The sequence below is a fragment of the Malaclemys terrapin genome, chromosome 2 (assembly GCF_027887155.1).
Source record: "Malaclemys terrapin pileata isolate rMalTer1 chromosome 2, rMalTer1.hap1, whole genome shotgun sequence".
Taxonomy (NCBI): domain Eukaryota; kingdom Metazoa; phylum Chordata; order Testudines; family Emydidae; genus Malaclemys; species Malaclemys terrapin.
Window position 1 is genome coordinate 285849698 of NC_071506.1, and position 16188 is coordinate 285865885.

The 16188-nt window shown below is 67.3% G+C and overlaps 1 protein-coding gene across 1 annotated transcript in view; it reads left to right on the plus strand.

The window, feature by feature from the left end:
- The window catches only part of LOC128831358 (SCO-spondin-like), a 141278-nt gene that overhangs the window by 88226 nt on the left and 36864 nt on the right, over positions 1–16188 (plus strand). The window contains exons 68-83 of the mRNA XM_054017670.1: positions 1908–2053; positions 3260–3354; positions 3440–3492; positions 4056–4226; positions 5906–5985; positions 6380–6549; positions 6844–6890; positions 7436–7636; positions 9341–9511; positions 11218–11415; positions 12058–12154; positions 12666–12892; positions 13212–13361; positions 13854–14020; positions 14792–14952; positions 15849–16069. Coding sequence (XP_053873645.1) covers positions 1908–2053; positions 3260–3354; positions 3440–3492; positions 4056–4226; positions 5906–5985; positions 6380–6549; positions 6844–6890; positions 7436–7636; positions 9341–9511; positions 11218–11415; positions 12058–12154; positions 12666–12892; positions 13212–13361; positions 13854–14020; positions 14792–14952; positions 15849–16069 — 2355 coding nt within the window. The remainder of the gene's footprint in view (positions 1–1907; positions 2054–3259; positions 3355–3439; positions 3493–4055; positions 4227–5905; positions 5986–6379; positions 6550–6843; positions 6891–7435; positions 7637–9340; positions 9512–11217; positions 11416–12057; positions 12155–12665; positions 12893–13211; positions 13362–13853; positions 14021–14791; positions 14953–15848; positions 16070–16188) is intronic.

The following is a 16188-nucleotide window of genomic DNA, read 5'->3' on the forward strand; positions in this document are numbered from 1 at the left end:
GCTGCAGCCCTGAAGCGGCAGGTTTCATTTCCCTTCCCCAAAGCGTTTATCACTGCAACAACCCTGACTGGGTTTGTTATCCCTGGAAATGGCCAGCCCCTCCCGAATCTGGCTAAGCACTCGGCCTCGGGGCTTTCATGCGGCAGTGAGTTCCACAGGCTAATCGTGTGTTGCAGAAAAAAGCATTTCCTCTGACCAGTTCTGAATTTAATGTAACGGGATGTCCCCGATTCCTGCGCTAGGCATCGGAGAAACAGACGCCCCCGGGCAGCCCTCCCGAGCTGAGTTGCTATTTTATATGCAGTGTTGGGGTAGCCGTGTGGGTCCCAGGATCTGAGAGAGACAAGGTGGGGCAGATAATAGCTTTTACTGGGCCAGCTTCTGCTGGTGAGAGACAAGCGTTCGAGCCCCACGCAGAGCTGTGTGTGGCTGGGAAACTCTCCCCGACAGAAGCTGGTGCAGTAAGAGCTCCTACCTCCCCCACCTTTTCACTCTTCATTGTGTAGATTTTTCTCCCGGCCCCTCTGCTCCATCCCCTCCCCAGTCGCTCCAATCTCTCCTCGTGGAGTTTTTCCCGTCGCCTTTCGCTGGGCCCTGGTCTCTGGGACGGGGTGCCCGGGGCGGCCCAGGGGCAGACGAGACAGGGATTAGAATAGTCTCTGTTATTCCCCATCCCTGTCCTTTGCCACCTGAGATCACGTCACTTCTTGAACGGCAGCTGTGCCCCGAGCTGAGGTCCCACTGCTGCCCACAGAGCGGGTCCGTGTCCTGGGCTGCTCTGGTTAACGGGACCCTCTCCAGCGTGCAGCTCCCTGCTGTATTGACAGAGGAATCCATTGGGGTCTCGCTGGGTCTGCCTCACTTGCAAACGTTGCTCTGCCCCTGCTCACGCCCGCACCAGATCACCCGGGAGCTAGGCCGGAGCCTGAGTGACCCCTTGCTCCTGCTCCCTGCCTGGGCTCTTGGTGGTGGGTAAAAGCTCTGCCCTGGGAATTGTCTGGGGAAGATCTCTGGCCTGGGTTTGTCACCGACTCCTGCTCCCCCCTCGAGCTCTGCCAGTGAGTCCCACAGAGCCGGGCTCTGGGGGAGCCTCGTTCGCTCTGCAGGGACCGACGCGCCCAGCCAGGACCTGCAGCGACCCTCACCCAGCGCGGGCCCAGCTGCCGGGTTTGTCAGTCGCCTGACACACGGCCTGGGGGGCCCTGAGCTAGCCCGGGGGGGGTCAGTTACAGCAGAGCCCGTCTGGCCAGCCCAGCTGCTGTGACCCCATGGCCAGTCTCTGGCCCTCGCCAACTCCTTTCTTGCTCAGCACCCGGGTGAGAGAGCTCCGAGCTCCTTATCCCCGCACCTCCCAGCCCTTGGCTCTGGAGCTGGGTCTTCCCTGCTCAGTGACCCCCCTGCCCCCACCTCTTAGCCTGTCCTGAGAGCAAACTTCATCCTTTTCTCCTGCCAGGCAGCCGGGCACAGTATAGGGGAAACTGAGGCACACGTGGGCTTAATATAAAATATTACAGAAAATTCCCACTTCGTCACAGTGCTCTCCGGGTCCGACTAGATGCTCATAACAGCCCCTTCTGGCCACAGAGTTTATGACCCAGCGCAGCACAGGATGACAGGCTGGAAGCGGGCGGGGCGGCTCTGGTTAGTTCTGGGGTGGGAGACCTCCCACGGGGACCAGCTGCTGCAGGGCTGGGGGGTTGGGGGGGGTGCAAAGGAAACCAGCTGAAGGGGGGACCAAGGGACCTGGCTGATAGAGGGAGTCGGTGGCGGGCACCAAGGGACCAGCTGCTGCAAGGGGACAGTAGGGGACGCTCTCCCCTCAGGCAGTGCGGACCCGGGTGCCAGGGCCCGGTGGGCTCCCCGCTGTGCTGCTCTACCCATGCGTCCCACTGTCTCCCTGTCCCCAGGCGAGGTGCCCGGCGTCTGCCCGGAGGGGAAGCTGTGGCACGAATGTGCTGATGCACCGGCCTCCTGTGCGGAGCTGGGCACGGAGCCCCCTGCTGACAGGCCCTGCCACGCTGGCTGTTACTGCCCCCCCGGCACCGTCCTGCTGGTGAGTGAGCGAGAGCCCCCCGCACCCCAGCGCCGCCTCCCCAGCTGCGGCACCTGGCCCAGCACAGAGCTGGGAGGGCCTGGACAGGCCATGGACTCCTCCTCCATCCCGCCGCCCCGGCTCCGGCAGGAGCTCGCTCTCCTCCCCGCGGCCCTGGGGCTGGAGGAGGTCTGTGCCTGATGATTACTGGGGGGCCCGTGCCCCTGCTTGCCCCCAGTGCCTGCCCCTGCCTGGAAGGGACCTCGAGCGGTCACTGCGGCCAGCCCCGTGCGCTGGGGCAGGACCGAGTAACCCTAGCCCAGCCCTGACAGGGGTTTGTCCAGCCTGTTCTTAAACACCTCCAGTGACAGGGATCCCACCTCCTCCCTTGGTGCCTGGTCCAGAGCCGAGCTCCCCTGAGAGCTAGAACGATGCGCCAGCGTCGAACCTAACTCCCCCTTGTGCACATTAACCCATTGCTGCTTGTCCTGCCTCCAGCGGGCAGGGGAACCCGTCCTCTTTGTAACCCCCCCTCCCCTCCGCCCCCGGGGCAGGCTCTCATCAGCTTCCCCCCCAGGCTTCTCTTCTCAAGACTTCACCCGCCCCTCACCCGCCATGTTTGCTAAACCTTCAATGCGTTTCGTCCTCTCCTCTCAACTCTGCAATTTGGCCACATCTTCCCTGACGTGGGGTGTCTAGAATGGGACCCAGGACCTCCCGTGTCACACATCCCACTCCTGTTCACACCCCCTGAGTGAGATTAGCCCGGTTCACGCCTGCGTCACACTGGTGACTCTGTTCAGTGTGTGAGCCGCTCTAGCCCCCAGCCCCTCTCCAGCCGCGCGGCCGCCCAGCCCGTTAGTCCCCATCTGGTCACGTCATTTTTCTTTCCTAAGTGTAGTAATTTGCACTTGTCTTTATTGAATTTCAGTTTGTTGATCTCACACCAATTCTCCAATTTGTCGAGATCACTTTGAATTCTAAGCCCGTGTCACCCCTCCCAGCCAGGCGTCATCCGGACCTTGTACTAGCATCCTCTCCTCTCCCTTAGCCAAGTCACTAACGAGAATATTGACTGGTCCCGGTCCCAGGACTGACTCCCTGTGTGCCCCTGAGCCATTGCTACCTGCTCTCAGTGCGATCTTTCAGCTAGCTGTGAGCCCAGCGTCCCGTCATTTCATCTTGTTTCTGGCTGAGCGTGCTCTGTGCTGTGCCCTCTGCTTCCAGAATAACCGGTGCGTGGCGGAGTCGGAGTGCCCCTGTGCCGAGGGCGGAGTGCTCTACGCCCCGGGAGATGTGGTGCCCAAGGGCTGTGAGAACTGGTCAGTGCCCTTCTCCAACGCTCCCCCTCCCCGGGTCGGTTCCTCGGTGCTGTGGCTCTAACCGGTTGCTCTCTCCCCTGCCCAGCTCCTGTGAGGCCGGCCGGATCTCCAACTGCTCCCGGGTGGCCTGTGGGGACGGTGAGAGCTGGCGCTAGGGCTGGGGAGCGCAGCGCTGGCCGCTGACCTGGCCCCTGGCCAGGGAAACCAGGCAAAGAGGCGGGAACTGGACCTACCCCGTGAGGTCCCAGCCCAGCGTCCAGCCCACAGCCTGAGCCATCATCCTGGGTGACACCAGCACGCCCCTGGCCCCGTTCCTCCATGAGCCCCGCCGAGCCCCTGGCCTGCCGGTGGGCTGCTGGATGGAGACCCTGACAGTCCCGGTGACAGTGGGGAGGGGTGGCATATGCCTGTTGGCGTCTCACCCGGAGCCCCCAGCCCTCCACGTCATGCAGCGGTGGGTGGCTGGAGCCCATACCGGCGTGAGACACCGAGGGGCTGGCCCCATTCCCAGTGCTGCTCCCCATGGCCGGCAGACCAAGACCGCCCCTCTGGGGGCTGCGTGTCCCAGGCTTCAGGCCAGGGCTTTGCCCCATGGGGAGGGGCAGCGATGGGGGGCTGCCAGTCTCCAGGGCTCTGTTTGCTTGGCACGCTCTCGGGGCGTGGGGCAGCCTCTGACGGTCACCCCATTTCCTCCCGGGCAGTGAGCGGCGGCTGGTCGGACTGGACACCCTGGAGCGAGTGTTCAGCCTCCTGCGGGCTGGGGCTCCAGACCCGGTACCGGTTCTGCACGGCCCCGCCTCCGTCGGGGACCGGACTGCCCTGCCTGGGGCCGGAGCGCGAGGAGCAGCCCTGCCACGTCCAGCCCTGCTCCAGTGAGTGTGCCCCACACCCCACCCCAGTGAGTGTGCCCTGCCCACCCTGGGAGAGCCCCCCGCACTCCAGTGAGTATCCCCCCACCTGCTCCGGGAGAGCCCCCCCCACCCCGCTCCAGTGAGTGCGCCCCCACCCGCCCCCCACCGCGCTCCAGTGAGTGTGCCCCCCCAGCCCTGGGAGAGCCCCCCGCACTCCAGTGAGTGTCCCCCCACCCGCTCTGGGAGAACGCACCCCTCCCCGCCCCGGTGAGTGTGCCCCCGCCCGCCCCCCACCACGCTCCAGTGAGTGTGCCCCCGTCCGCCCCGGGAGAGCCCCCCCCACTCCAGTGAGTGTGCCCCCATCCGCCCCGGGAGAGCGCCCCCCGCCCTGCCCCAGTGAGTGTGCCCCCGCCTGCGCCCCGCCCCAGTGAGTGTGCCCTTGCCCGCCCCGGGAGAGCGCCACCCCCCCTGCTCCAGCTGATCCCGTGGGGGCGTCCCGGTGCCAGGAGCAACCCCAGGGTCTCTGTCTCTGCTGCCACCAGCCTGGGAGGAGGGGCTGGGAATGACCCTGGGGGGCTGCAAGCGGCTGCAGATCGCCAGCTGCCTCCTGGGGTGGGGTGGGGGCTGGTGACACGTGCCCAATGCTGGAGGGACCCTGGCTGGGGGACGGAGGCTGGGTGAGGAATGAGCCTTTCCCCAGACACACAGGGTGCCCCCAGCCAGGCCTAGTGCCAGGGGAGGGCGGGGGCCTGACCCCCACGGCTCTGCCCTAGGGAGCGGCGGCTGGAGCGCGTGGAGCTCCTGGACCGAGTGCACCAAGAGCTGCGGCGAAGGGCTGCGGAGCCGGGCCCGAGCCTGCGACAGCCCCGCCCCGCTGGGCCACGGCGACTACTGCGAGGGGCCCCCCGCCCAGGTGGAGGCCTGCCACCCGGGGCAGTGCCCAGGTACGGGGGGGGATCCTGGAGCAGGCAGCCCCGCCGGAGCCTGCCATGGGGAGGGCACTATCCCTGTGGGGGAAACCCCCGGCCCCCTCCCATGGCCAAGGGATGAGACAGCAGGGGAAGCTCTATACAAGCGCCGCAGCCCCCTGGGGCTTCAGCAAACGGGGGTGCCTCAGTAGGGAGCGCTCTCCACAGTGCCCTAGCATGGTGCTGTGGGGAGTGGGGCGGGGGCTTGGTGCGGGCGCTGGGCTGCGGGGAGCAGGGCGGGGGCTCAGCGGGGGGCGCTGGTCTGCGGGGGGCAGGGGCTCGGCGGAGCTGGGCTGCGGGGGGCAGGGGCTCGGCGGAGCTGGGCTGCGGGGAGCAGGGCGGCGGCTCGGCGGGGGGCGCCAGGCTGCGGGGGGGCGGGGGCTTGGCGGAGCTGGGCTGCGGGGAGCAGGGCGGGGGCTCGGCGGGGGGCGCTGGGCTGCGGGGGGCGGGGGCTTGGCGGAGCTGGGCTGCGGGGAGCAGGGCGGGGGCTCGGCGGGGGGCGCTGGGCTGCAGGGGGCAGGGGCTTGGCGGAGCTGGGCTGCGGGGAGCAGGGCGGGGGCTCGGTGGGGGGCGCCGGGCTGCGGGGAGCGGGATGCGGCTGGTGCCCCCCGGTGTGTCACTGCTGACCTAGGGCTGTGCTGTGGGGGGTGCCCGGGCCGAGGTGCGGCCCGCTGGACCGTGCCAGCCTCCGTATGCCACATCCTCACCCCTGGCCTCTCCCCGTCTCCCCAGCTCTGGACTGCGCGGCCGTGCAGGGCTCCATGTACAGCCGCTGCGGCCCCTCCTGCCCCCGCTCCTGCGACGACATCTCGGTAAGGGAATGAATGCCCGGTGGCCCTGGGAGTGACGGGGCCGCCCCAACCCGGCCCTGGATTCTGTCCCTGCACCCCCGTGCTCCAGGCCTGGCTCCTCTCCCCTGCCAGGCCGGGCTGCTCCCCTTTGCCAGGGCCCGGGGTGCCTCTTTCCCCTGGGGGCACTGTGCTCCCTCCATTCCCCCTGCTCTCCCCTCAGGGCCCTGTCCCACGGCGGGCGAGGCTGAGAGGTGCACTGGGCAGTGATGGGGGTATTGCCACCTTCTGGGAATCCAGCCTGTGTGTGTCCTCGTCCCCCTCCCTGCCCGGCAATGACCACGGGACTCCATAGCCCCCCCACCCAGGGATCTCCTCCTCCCCCCCCGCTCCACCGTGACGCTCTCTCTGTTCCCAGCACTGCCTGTGGAGCTGCGAACCCGGCTGCTACTGCACCAGCGGCAGGGTGCTGAACGCCAACGGCTCAGCCTGCGTGGAGAGGCAGGACTGCACCTGCCTGGACCTGCTCACCCAGGAGAGGTACCTGCCGGGGGAGACCGTGGCCCACCAGGACGGCTGCAACAACTGGTGAGCGAGACGGGCGGGCGGGGGGCGTTATGGGGGGGCAACTGCTGTCAAGAGCCGCCCGCTGGTCCTGTCATGCCCAGTGCATGGGGTCGGGGCAGAGGGGTGGGGGTCCTAGTGGGGCAGTGAAACCAGGAACGGGGGGAGGCTGTGGGGCAGGAGATGCAGAGGGGGGGATGCCCAGGGGCTGTCTCCTAGTGGAGGTGGGCATGCTGGAGGTCCCCCCTGACTCCGTCCCAGCCCTTGGCCCCCCCCCCGCCATGCCACGGTCTCACTGCCGCTCCGCTCCCTCCCCAGCACCTGCACCAAGGGGGCGTTGCTGTGCACCAGTCTGCCCTGCCCTGGTGAGTACCCGGCCCTGGCATGGGGCGGGACTGAGGGTCGCTGGGGGATGGAGAGGGGCCCACGGGGTAATGGTGCCCCCAGGGGTGTGATGGGAGGTGCAGAGGGGCCTATGGGTGGGATGGAGAAGGGGTGCCCTGGGGGTGGCGATGGGAGTGGGGTGGGGTCTAGGTATGGAATGGGGGGCCCTGGGTGGGGAGGGGAGGGTCCCAGGCTGCACACTGATTGGGTGGCAGGTTTGGAGGGGACGTGGCCCCTCCTGTGGCTCTCTTCCCCTTGTTCACCTCCCGGGGGGGGCAGAGGAGAAGGTGCGGGGCGGCGAGAGGAGTAAAGTGGGGGACAGCCAGGGGAGAAGGGGGGCGAGGAGGTGGGGGTGGTGAGAGGAGAAGGTGCGGGGTGGCGAGAGGAGTAAAGCGGGGGCAGCCAGGGGAGAAGGGGGGCGAGGAGGTGGGGGTGGTGAGAGGAGAAGGTGGGGGTGGATAGAAGGGGGCGTAGGCTGCTGCGAGAGACCCCCTGAGCACCCCTTGCTCTGCACCCCTCTCCCCAGTGGCCGGAGGCTGGTGTGACTGGTCCCCATGGACCCCCTGCTCCCGGACCTGCGGCAGCGAGGTGGTGACGCGGTACCGTGCCTGCGCCTGCCCCACACCTCAGCACGGGGGGGCCGAGTGTCCTGGGGCGCAGGAGCGTCACGGGGACACCGGCACCCAGCTCCAGCACAAGGAGTGCCCCTCGGCTGCCTTCTGCCCTGGTACGGCCCTGAGCCCGGCCAGCGTCCCCTTCCCGCGCTGGGTACGGCCCCGAGCCCGGCCGGCGTCCCCTCCCCCTGCCGGGTACGGCCCTGAGCCCAGCCGGCGTCCCCTCCCCCCGCCGGGTACGGCCCCGAGCCCACTTCTCCTGCCCGGGTACATCCTCAGCCTCCTCCCCTCCCAGGTATGGCCCCTGTGCTCACTCCCCCTGCCTGGGTACTGTCCCAGAGCCTGCTCTGCCACCACAGGTACCACCCCAGTGCCAGCTGCTACTGCTCTGGTATGGGCCCTACCCTGAGCCGACACCGTTGTGACGGGTTGGATCACAGAAACCCCCTTGGTGTTGCCAACTGATGTGCCAAGACTACTTCTGCCCCTGCGTTCCTGGCCTCCCAGCCTGGGACTTCAGTGCCTGCCTGGTTTGAGCCAGACCTGCTAGCCTGCTGCAAACCCAGACCCACATCCCCTAACCGCTGTAGGCTTACCTGAAAGGAACTTACAGAAGTGTTCTTGTCTTTAGCACTCAGAAGCCCAACTCCCAGTGGGGTCTAAACCCAAATAAATCCGTTTTACCCTGTATAAAACTTATGCAGGGCAAACTCATAAATTGTTCGCCCTCTATAACACTGAGAGAGAGATATGCACAGTTGTTTGCCGCCCCCCCCAGGTATTAATACATACTCTGGGTTAATTAATAAGTAAAAAGTGATTTTATTAAATACAGAAAGTAGGATTTAAGTGGTTTCAAGTAGTAACAGACAGAACAAAGTGAATTACTAAGCAAAATAAAATAAAACATACAAGTCTATGCCTAATACAGTAAGAAAACTGAATACAGATAAAACTTCACCCTCAGAGGAGTTCCAGTAAGCTTCCTTTTACAGACTAGTCTCCTTCTAGTCTGGGTCCAGCAATCACTCACCCCCTGTAGTTACTGTCCTTTGTGCCAGTTTCTTTCAGGTATCCTGGGGGGTGGCGAGGCTATCTCTCGAGCCAGCTGACGACAAAATGGAGGGGTCTCCCAGGGGTTTAAATAGACTTTCTCTTGTGGGCGGAGACCCCCTCCTCTCTCCTATGCACAGTCCAGCTCCAAGATGGAGTTTTGGAGTCACATGGGCAAGTCACATGTCCATGCAGGACTCAGTTTTTACATGCAGCAGCCACTGCCCACATGGTATCTTGAATGTCTCCAGGTAGACTTCTTATGTGGACTGGGGCCTTCCAACATCCATTGTTCGTTAAATGCTTCTTGACTGGGCACTTAACTTGCACATTCCTTTCTAAAGAAGCTGACCAAATGCCTTACTACGGTTATTTAAAATCAAACCAGTACCCAGCCAATATTCATAACTTCGAATACAACAACGATACGTGCCTACAAATAGGAGGAATAGATTCAGTAGATCATAACCTTCACAGAGATTTGTTACATGGCATATGTAGCATAGAACATATTCCAGTTATGTCACATATACATTCATAAGCATTTTCCATAAAGCCTTATGGCGTGCACCGTCACAACCATGTCCCCCGCCCAGGTATGGCCCCGGCCCCGAGACATCCTCCATCCCTCCGGTATCCCAGCCCCAGGGCAGGGTCCCTGTGTCACTCTGGCCCGTAGCCCTGCCCACCCCGGGGGTTTATGGCAGGCCGAGGGCAGCCGAGGCTCAGGGAGCCGGGCTCACCTCTCTGGGGGTGGTTTGCAGTGGACGGTGGCTGGAGTTCCTGGGGGCCATGGTCGGCCTGCGCCGCCTGCGCCGGGGAGTCAACACGGAGCCGGGAGTGCAACAGCCCCCCCGCCCGCTTCGGGGGCGTGCCCTGCCCCGGAGAGGCCTGGCAGAGCCGCGCCTGCCACGATGGAGACACGGTGTGTGAAGGTGAGAGACCGGCCCAGGCGCCAACCCCCCACCAGTGACCAGCCACCTGGCCTGGGCCCCAGATCTGCCCGTGCCCCCGGAGCCCTCCCTGGTCCCATTGGCACGAGGGGGCACTGCGCTGGGGCACGACGCCCAGCGGGGCCCTGCCATGCAGAGGTGCGCCCAGCCCCAGGCAGCGTTCTGCCGTGGGAAATGGGGCTGAGGCCCCCTGAGAGCCATCGCTGGGCCTGGCATGGCCGCCCAGCCCCTGTGTGATCAGCTGCCCCTCACCGACTCCTGCTCCCATCCCGCCACACCCCCTCAGAGCCCCCCAGCCTCTGTCCCTTCCCGGGGTCACCTGGCCTGGCCTGGCCCCGCACCTTGGCCCCCTGCACCCTGGCCCAGCCCCCTCGCTGCCAGGCGCATAGCCCACATGGCGGCAGCACCTCCAGGGCCTGGCCGTGGTGGCCAGAGCAGGGGCTGGGCCCAGGGACTGACCAGGCAGCAGGACCCGCAGGGCCGGGTGGAGCCCTGGGGTTCCTGGGGAGCCCGGCAGCGTTCATGGTGCCGCGATGCGACCCACACCGGGGGCAGGGGGTGGGACTGCTACCCTGGCAGCCCAGCTGCTCTGCGGAGACCCGGCTGGCGGTCGCCCCCGCCCTGGGCAGCCCTGCCCGCCTCATCCTCACCCGTGCCCCCGCACAGGGCTGATGGTGTCACGGACTCCCAGGTCGTGCCCACTCATGGCCCGGTGCGGCCTGTGGGGGGAACCCCCTTCAGTGCGACAGCCCTTCTCGGGGGGCCACTCTCTCTCGGGGTCAGGCCCCTCCACCTCCTGGAGCCGCACCTCTCTGAGCCTCCAGCAACCTGGCTCTGCCAGGGACCCCTCAGGGAGTCCCCTCGCTCTGGACCCCCCGGGGCCACCACCCTCAGAGGGAATAATGCTCCCCCCCTCCCCCCCGAGCCCTGTTCTCTAGATCAGAGCGAGCATAAAACAGGAGGGTTTATTGAGCTTCTGAACCCAGCACAGAAAACTCTCCCGGCCTCAGGCCTGGCCTCCCTCAGCCCAGCACATCCCAGTCTCTCTGCATCCAGGTGGGCTCTGCCTGTTTCCCCTCTCCAGCCCAGAGCCCCCCTGCTCCCAGCTGGGCATCTGATACCACCTCTCCCAAGCCCTGCCTCTGTCCATTGTCTTCTCTCCAGGGAAACAGGGTCGTAAACCGGGACCTCCTTCCCCCTCTTCTGTCCTCTGGCTGGAACCGTCGGGTCACTGGGTCCTCACTCTGCAGCCCATTGTCCGCCCACTGGCCAGAACCGGCTGTGACTCCCGAGCTGGGCCTCCGGGTCACCTGGTCGCCGGTCGCTGGGGTGTCCGTCCTCCAGGCCATTGGCTGGGGTCCCAAGTTTCCTCTCCGGTCCTCTGCCATCCCTCTCCCCTCACCTCGTTAAACCAGTAACACCCAGGGACACTGAGTCCCACCCGCTCGGCATGCAAACCATTGGAAAACCAAGAAAAAGCCAAGAACCCCTCCCAGTTAGTCACAGATGGCTAGAGGGGCCTGTGTGGCTGCGTGATTCCCTTGCCGCTCCCTGTACAGCCCGGGCATCGGCTGCGCTGCCCCCAGCACCATGCCTGGCAGCGGCAGTCCTAGAGGGCGTGTGGCCCGCGCTGTGGGCTGGGCGCTGCCGGGTTTGCGGGAGGGGTGACCCCGGCTCTCTCCCCACAGGCTGCGGTGGGGGGCAGGTGGCCTTCGCCTGTGGCAAGCCCTGCCCCCGCTCCTGCGAGGACCTGCAGGCGGACACGGCCTGCCTGGACAGCCCCCAGTGCCAGCCCTCGTGCGGCTGCCCCGCTGGCCGGCTCCTCCAGGACGGGGCGTGTGTGAGCCTGGCGCAGTGTCGCTGCAAGTACCACAACGGCTCCCTGGGTGAGTGCGGGGCTGGGGCTGGAGGGGACGGTGCACCCAGGTAAACCTCCACGGCCCGGGCAGGGGGGGTGCGGGGAGGGTACAGGGGGCTGGGCGAGGGGGTGCAGGGAGAGTACAGGGGGCTGGGTGAGGGGATGCGGGGAGGGCGTGGAGGGCTGGGAGGGAGAGATACAGGGAGGGCACGGGGGGCTGGGCCAGGGATAAAGGGAGGGGGAGGGGGCTGGCTGGGGGATACAGGGAGGGCGGGGCGGTGGGGGCTGGGCAGGAGAGGGTGTGGGGAGCTGGCCGGGGGATAAGGGAGGGGCGGGGGGCTAGGCGGGGGATACAGGGAGCGGGCGGGGGGGCTGGGCCGGGAATACAGGGAGCGGGCAGGGGGGGCTGGGCCGGGGAGGGTGCGGGGGGGCTGGCTGGGGGATACAGGGAGGGCGCAGGGAGCTAGGCGGGGGTTACAGGGAGGGGGAGGGGGACTGGGCAGCGGAGGGGGAGGGGGGCTGGGTGGGGGATAGAGGGAGGGGGCAGGGGCTAGGCAGGAGGGGGCAGGGAGGGTGTGGGGGGCTGGGCAGGGGAGGGCGCAGGAGGCTAGTCGCGGGGCTGCGTCTGTGGCTCTCCAGGAGGGTGACGCCCCAGCCCGTCTCTCCGCAGAGGCCCCGGAGCAGCAGCCCCCCTCGGCCTGGGCTGGCCCCGTGCCCTGGGAGTACGTGCAGCCTGGGCAGACCGTGTACGGGCCCTGCCAGAACTGGTGAGTGCTGGGCTCTGTGGGCATTCTGGGGGCTGGAACGGGGCTGGCGCTGCCCACATCCGTCCTGGGTAGCAGAGCCCCAAACCCCCATCCCCAGGGGGCTGCGGGTAGCTCTGGGGACTGGGAGCTGCTGGGCCTCGAAGCAGACTCGGGGCAGGTGCCACCTGGCAAAGCCCCTCACTGTGACCCACTCTCCAGGGCCCCGCCTGGCATCTGGCCAGAGGTGGCTGAGTGAGCCGAGGAGACGGACCCTTCCCCAGGCCTCGCAGAGCTGCAGCCCCTGCCCAGGGCTCTGGGGCAGTGCCCGGGGGAGGGGAGTCCTGGGTGGGTCATCGGAGCTGGGCTCTGGGGCAGTGCCCAGGTTTTCTCCCCCAGCCAGGGCACCGGGCGTGCGGGGCTCTCGTCTCTGGCTGCCCAGGGCTGGGGCAGGGGTGTTGGATGCAGGTGCAGTTGGGGGCTGCGTGCCCAGGGGGCAGCCCCTGGGTGGTAACGCGCTCTCCCCTCCCCGCAGCACCTGCGAGGACGGGCACCTGCAGTGCCGCGCCGACCCTGCGTGCCGGCTGGACGGCGGCTGGGGGGCCTGGGGGCCGTGGTCGCCCTGCCCCGAGCGCTGCCAGGAGGGCCCCCAGTTCCGCTTCCGAGAGTGCGAGAACCCGGCCCCCCAACACGGGGGCAGGGGCTGCACCGGGAACAGCCAGCAGCAGCGAGCCTGCCACCAGGGCGAGCCGCCCTGCCGAGGTGAGAGCCGGGGCGAGGGGCGCTGCGGGGGTGCTGACCCCCAGGCCCCAGCACGTTGGGGGGCGGGGTTACAGGGCACATCCCAGCTGCTCCTAGACCCTTTCTCAGCGCAGTGGGGTCACGGTGGCACCTACAGTCCCTGACCGAGCCGGCGGTGCCAGGGCCTGTCCCTGCCTGGGACGTCAGAGCTGTGCCCCAGGAGCAGAGACCTGGCACGGGGGCGCCGGGAGGGCCGGGGCGGACGAGTACTGGCGGGGGACAGACGATGCTGGCTGTGAGGGGCCCATTGTACCCGGTGTCTGTGCCCTGCCCCCCGCAGAGGAGGCGCCGTGGAGCGACTGGTCCCCATGGGCCCCCTGCAGCGTGTCCTGTGGTGGGGGAGAGCAGATCCGCACACGCCACTGTCGCCAGCCGGCCTGCCAGGGGCTGGCTGTGCAGAGCAAGACCTGCCACACCCAGGTCTGCCTCGGTGAGTGACCCTGGGGAGTAACCGCCCCCCCCCCCGGGGAGTAACCGCCCCCTCGGGGAGTAACTGCCCCCCCTTGGGGAGTAGCTGCCTTTGCCCCCCCGGGAGTAACCCCCCCCTCGGGGAGTAGCTGCCCTTGTCTCCTGCCACCCCCTCGCGGAGTAACCGCTCCCAATACCCCCCTTGAGGATTAACTCCCCCCCACTGCCCTCTCTCCCTGACCGGCCCCCCTTCCTCGGGGAGTAACCCCCCCACTGCCCTGTCTCAGTGAGTAGCCCCCAAAGATAGCCCCCCGCGCCGCATCTGCTGAAAGTGCAGGGCGGGGGCGGCAGGTGGGAGGAGGGCCAGGGCTGGCTCTGCAGCGGGGGGAGGGGGACAGGACAGCCCCCTCCAGCTCTGGGGCGCCCTGGGCCCCACACTTACTCCCAGGCCTCGAGCCCGGGCCCGTGGGGCAGCCTGCAGGGAGCTCAGACCTGTCTGTCGCCCTCCCCACAGAAGTGGGCTGCCCGGCGGGGCGCCTGTACCGGGAGTGCCTGCAGGAGGAGGGCTGCCCCTACAGCTGTGCCCACCTCACCCGCCAGATGGACTGCTTCTCCGATGGCTGTGAGGAGGGCTGCCACTGCCCGGCGGGCACCTACCAGCACCACGGAGCCTGCGTCCAGGTCAGGCGCCCGTGGGCTGTTCCCTCGCTCTGCAGCGGGGCAGAGAGCAGCATGGCATGGGCAGCGCCACTGAGCTTCCAGCCCATGGCACCTGAGCTAAGCCACGCCCCGGTGCATTGTGGGTGGGGGGAATATGTGAGCTAAGCCACGCCCCGGTGCATTGTGGGTGGGGGGAATACGTGAGCTAAGCCACGCCCCGGTGCATTGTGGTTGGGGGGAATACGCGAGCTAAGCCACACCCCAGTGCATTGTGGGTGGGTGATATGCCCCAGTGCATTGTGGGTGGGTGATATGCCCCAGTGCATTGTGGGGGGATATGTGAGCTAAGCCACACCCCAGTGCATTGTGGGTGGGTGATACGCCCCAGTGCATTGTGGGTGGGTGATACGTGAGCTCAGCCACACCCAGTGCATTGTGGGTGGGTGCTAAGTGAGTTAAGTGATGCCCCAGTGCATTGTGGGATATGTTTGTGGGTGCTCTCTGGCTGCGGGCTGTGCTGGCCACATGCGCAGGTCCCCATGGGGGCAGGAACAGGCGGGTTGCCCAGGAGGAGTTGGCTGGCGAGGCCGTCCCCGGCTGCGGGCGCACAGGGGGGCATGCACCCGGAGGCCTGCAGCATGGGGTTGGCTCGCTGGGGTGGCTGCGGCGGCTCTCAGGTGCCCGTCCAGCAGCACTAGCCCACGCCAGGGCAGAGGTCCAGTCCCTGCGTTCTCCATGCCGGAGGGGCCCCTGCCCCCCAAGCGACCACCACGGTTTTTGCCTCCCGTGCAGGAGTGCCCCTGCCTGGTCACCAAGGAGACCCTGCAGGAGCTCCAGAACCATTCAGCAAACGCCAGCGCCCTCCCGGCCGTCCTCACCGCCCAGGGCCTCTGGGTCTCTCTGGGCCAGGAGGTGCAGCCCCACGACACGATTCGCTCCGCCTGCAGCACCTGGTGAGTCCGCCTGCGCCACGGCCCCACCCCGGCTGCGGGGCTGTGTCAGCCATGCCGGCGCCGGCTCTGCAGGGGGCTGCACCGGGCCTAGCGCCGGCGCTCCAGGGCAGCAGTGTCTGGGTGTGGCCCTGTTCCCTCCTTCCGCCCCCAGCGCTGGCCTGAGAGCTGCTCCTCCCAGGGCAGTCCCGCGGGGGGCTGAGCCGAACCCCACCCGCCTCCCCCAGGACTGGGATGGGGAACGGGGCCAGTGGCTGCCTAAACGCCCGTGGCTGGGAGCACGGCCCGTGGCTGGGAGCACGGCCAGCCTGATCCCACGGAGCCGCCTACACCCTGGGCCCGTGACAATGTGCTGAGCGGCCAGCGAGAGCGGGAACAGGCCCCAGGAGGGCGACCGGCTGAGCTCTCTGGGTGCATCCCTCTCCCAAGGGACCGGCTGCGTGGGACCTGCAAGCCCCATTGCAGAATGTGGGGCCGCGTGGGGCTTGTGCTGCTGGAACCCAGCTGGCTTAGAAGGGAATTTGCAGGGTCGCTACACTGGGAGCTACCAGCCCGACCCCATCCACCCGGCGCTGGCTCTGGGGCCGTGGACAGTTCTGGGGGGTGAGCGCTGTGTGTAGGGCGGCCCTAGAGAGTGAGCTGGGCCAGGGCTTGGGATGGCCCCACTGCTGCCTTTCCAGACTCGAGCCGTCCTGGGAACATCTGCTGCTGTGCCCGGGCCGTGCCCCGAACTGCCCCTTCCTGGGCTGCGGGTCCTTGCTGCTCTGCTCCCCGGCTCTGCGGCAGGCCCATCCCCCCGCGTCTCTGCTAGACCCTCCCCCCCGGGGGCTGCCCTCTCCTGATTGCTCGGACCCTGCCCGTGCCGGGGCCGTTCTGATCTCCTGCCCGTTCCCTTCCAGCACCTGCCACAACGGCCAGCTGAACTGCTCCTTCACCCGGTGCCCGCTGGACGGCGGCTTCGCGCCCTGGAGCCCCTGGACCCCCTGCTCCGTGAGCTGCGGGGGGCTGGGGCACATGACCAGGGCACGGGGCTGCACCAGCCCCCCTCCTGCCAACGGAGGGAAGGACTGCGTGGGCCCTCGGACTGACATCAAGTACTGCCAGACACTGGACTGCCCAGGTGAGAGGGCACCTGGGGGCTCTGCAGACCCACTCTCCCCTGTGCCCCCAGATTCCCCGCAGGGGCAGGCGAGATGGGCAGGGCTGGCCGTGTCCAGCTGCCCCACCATGCCACTGGCA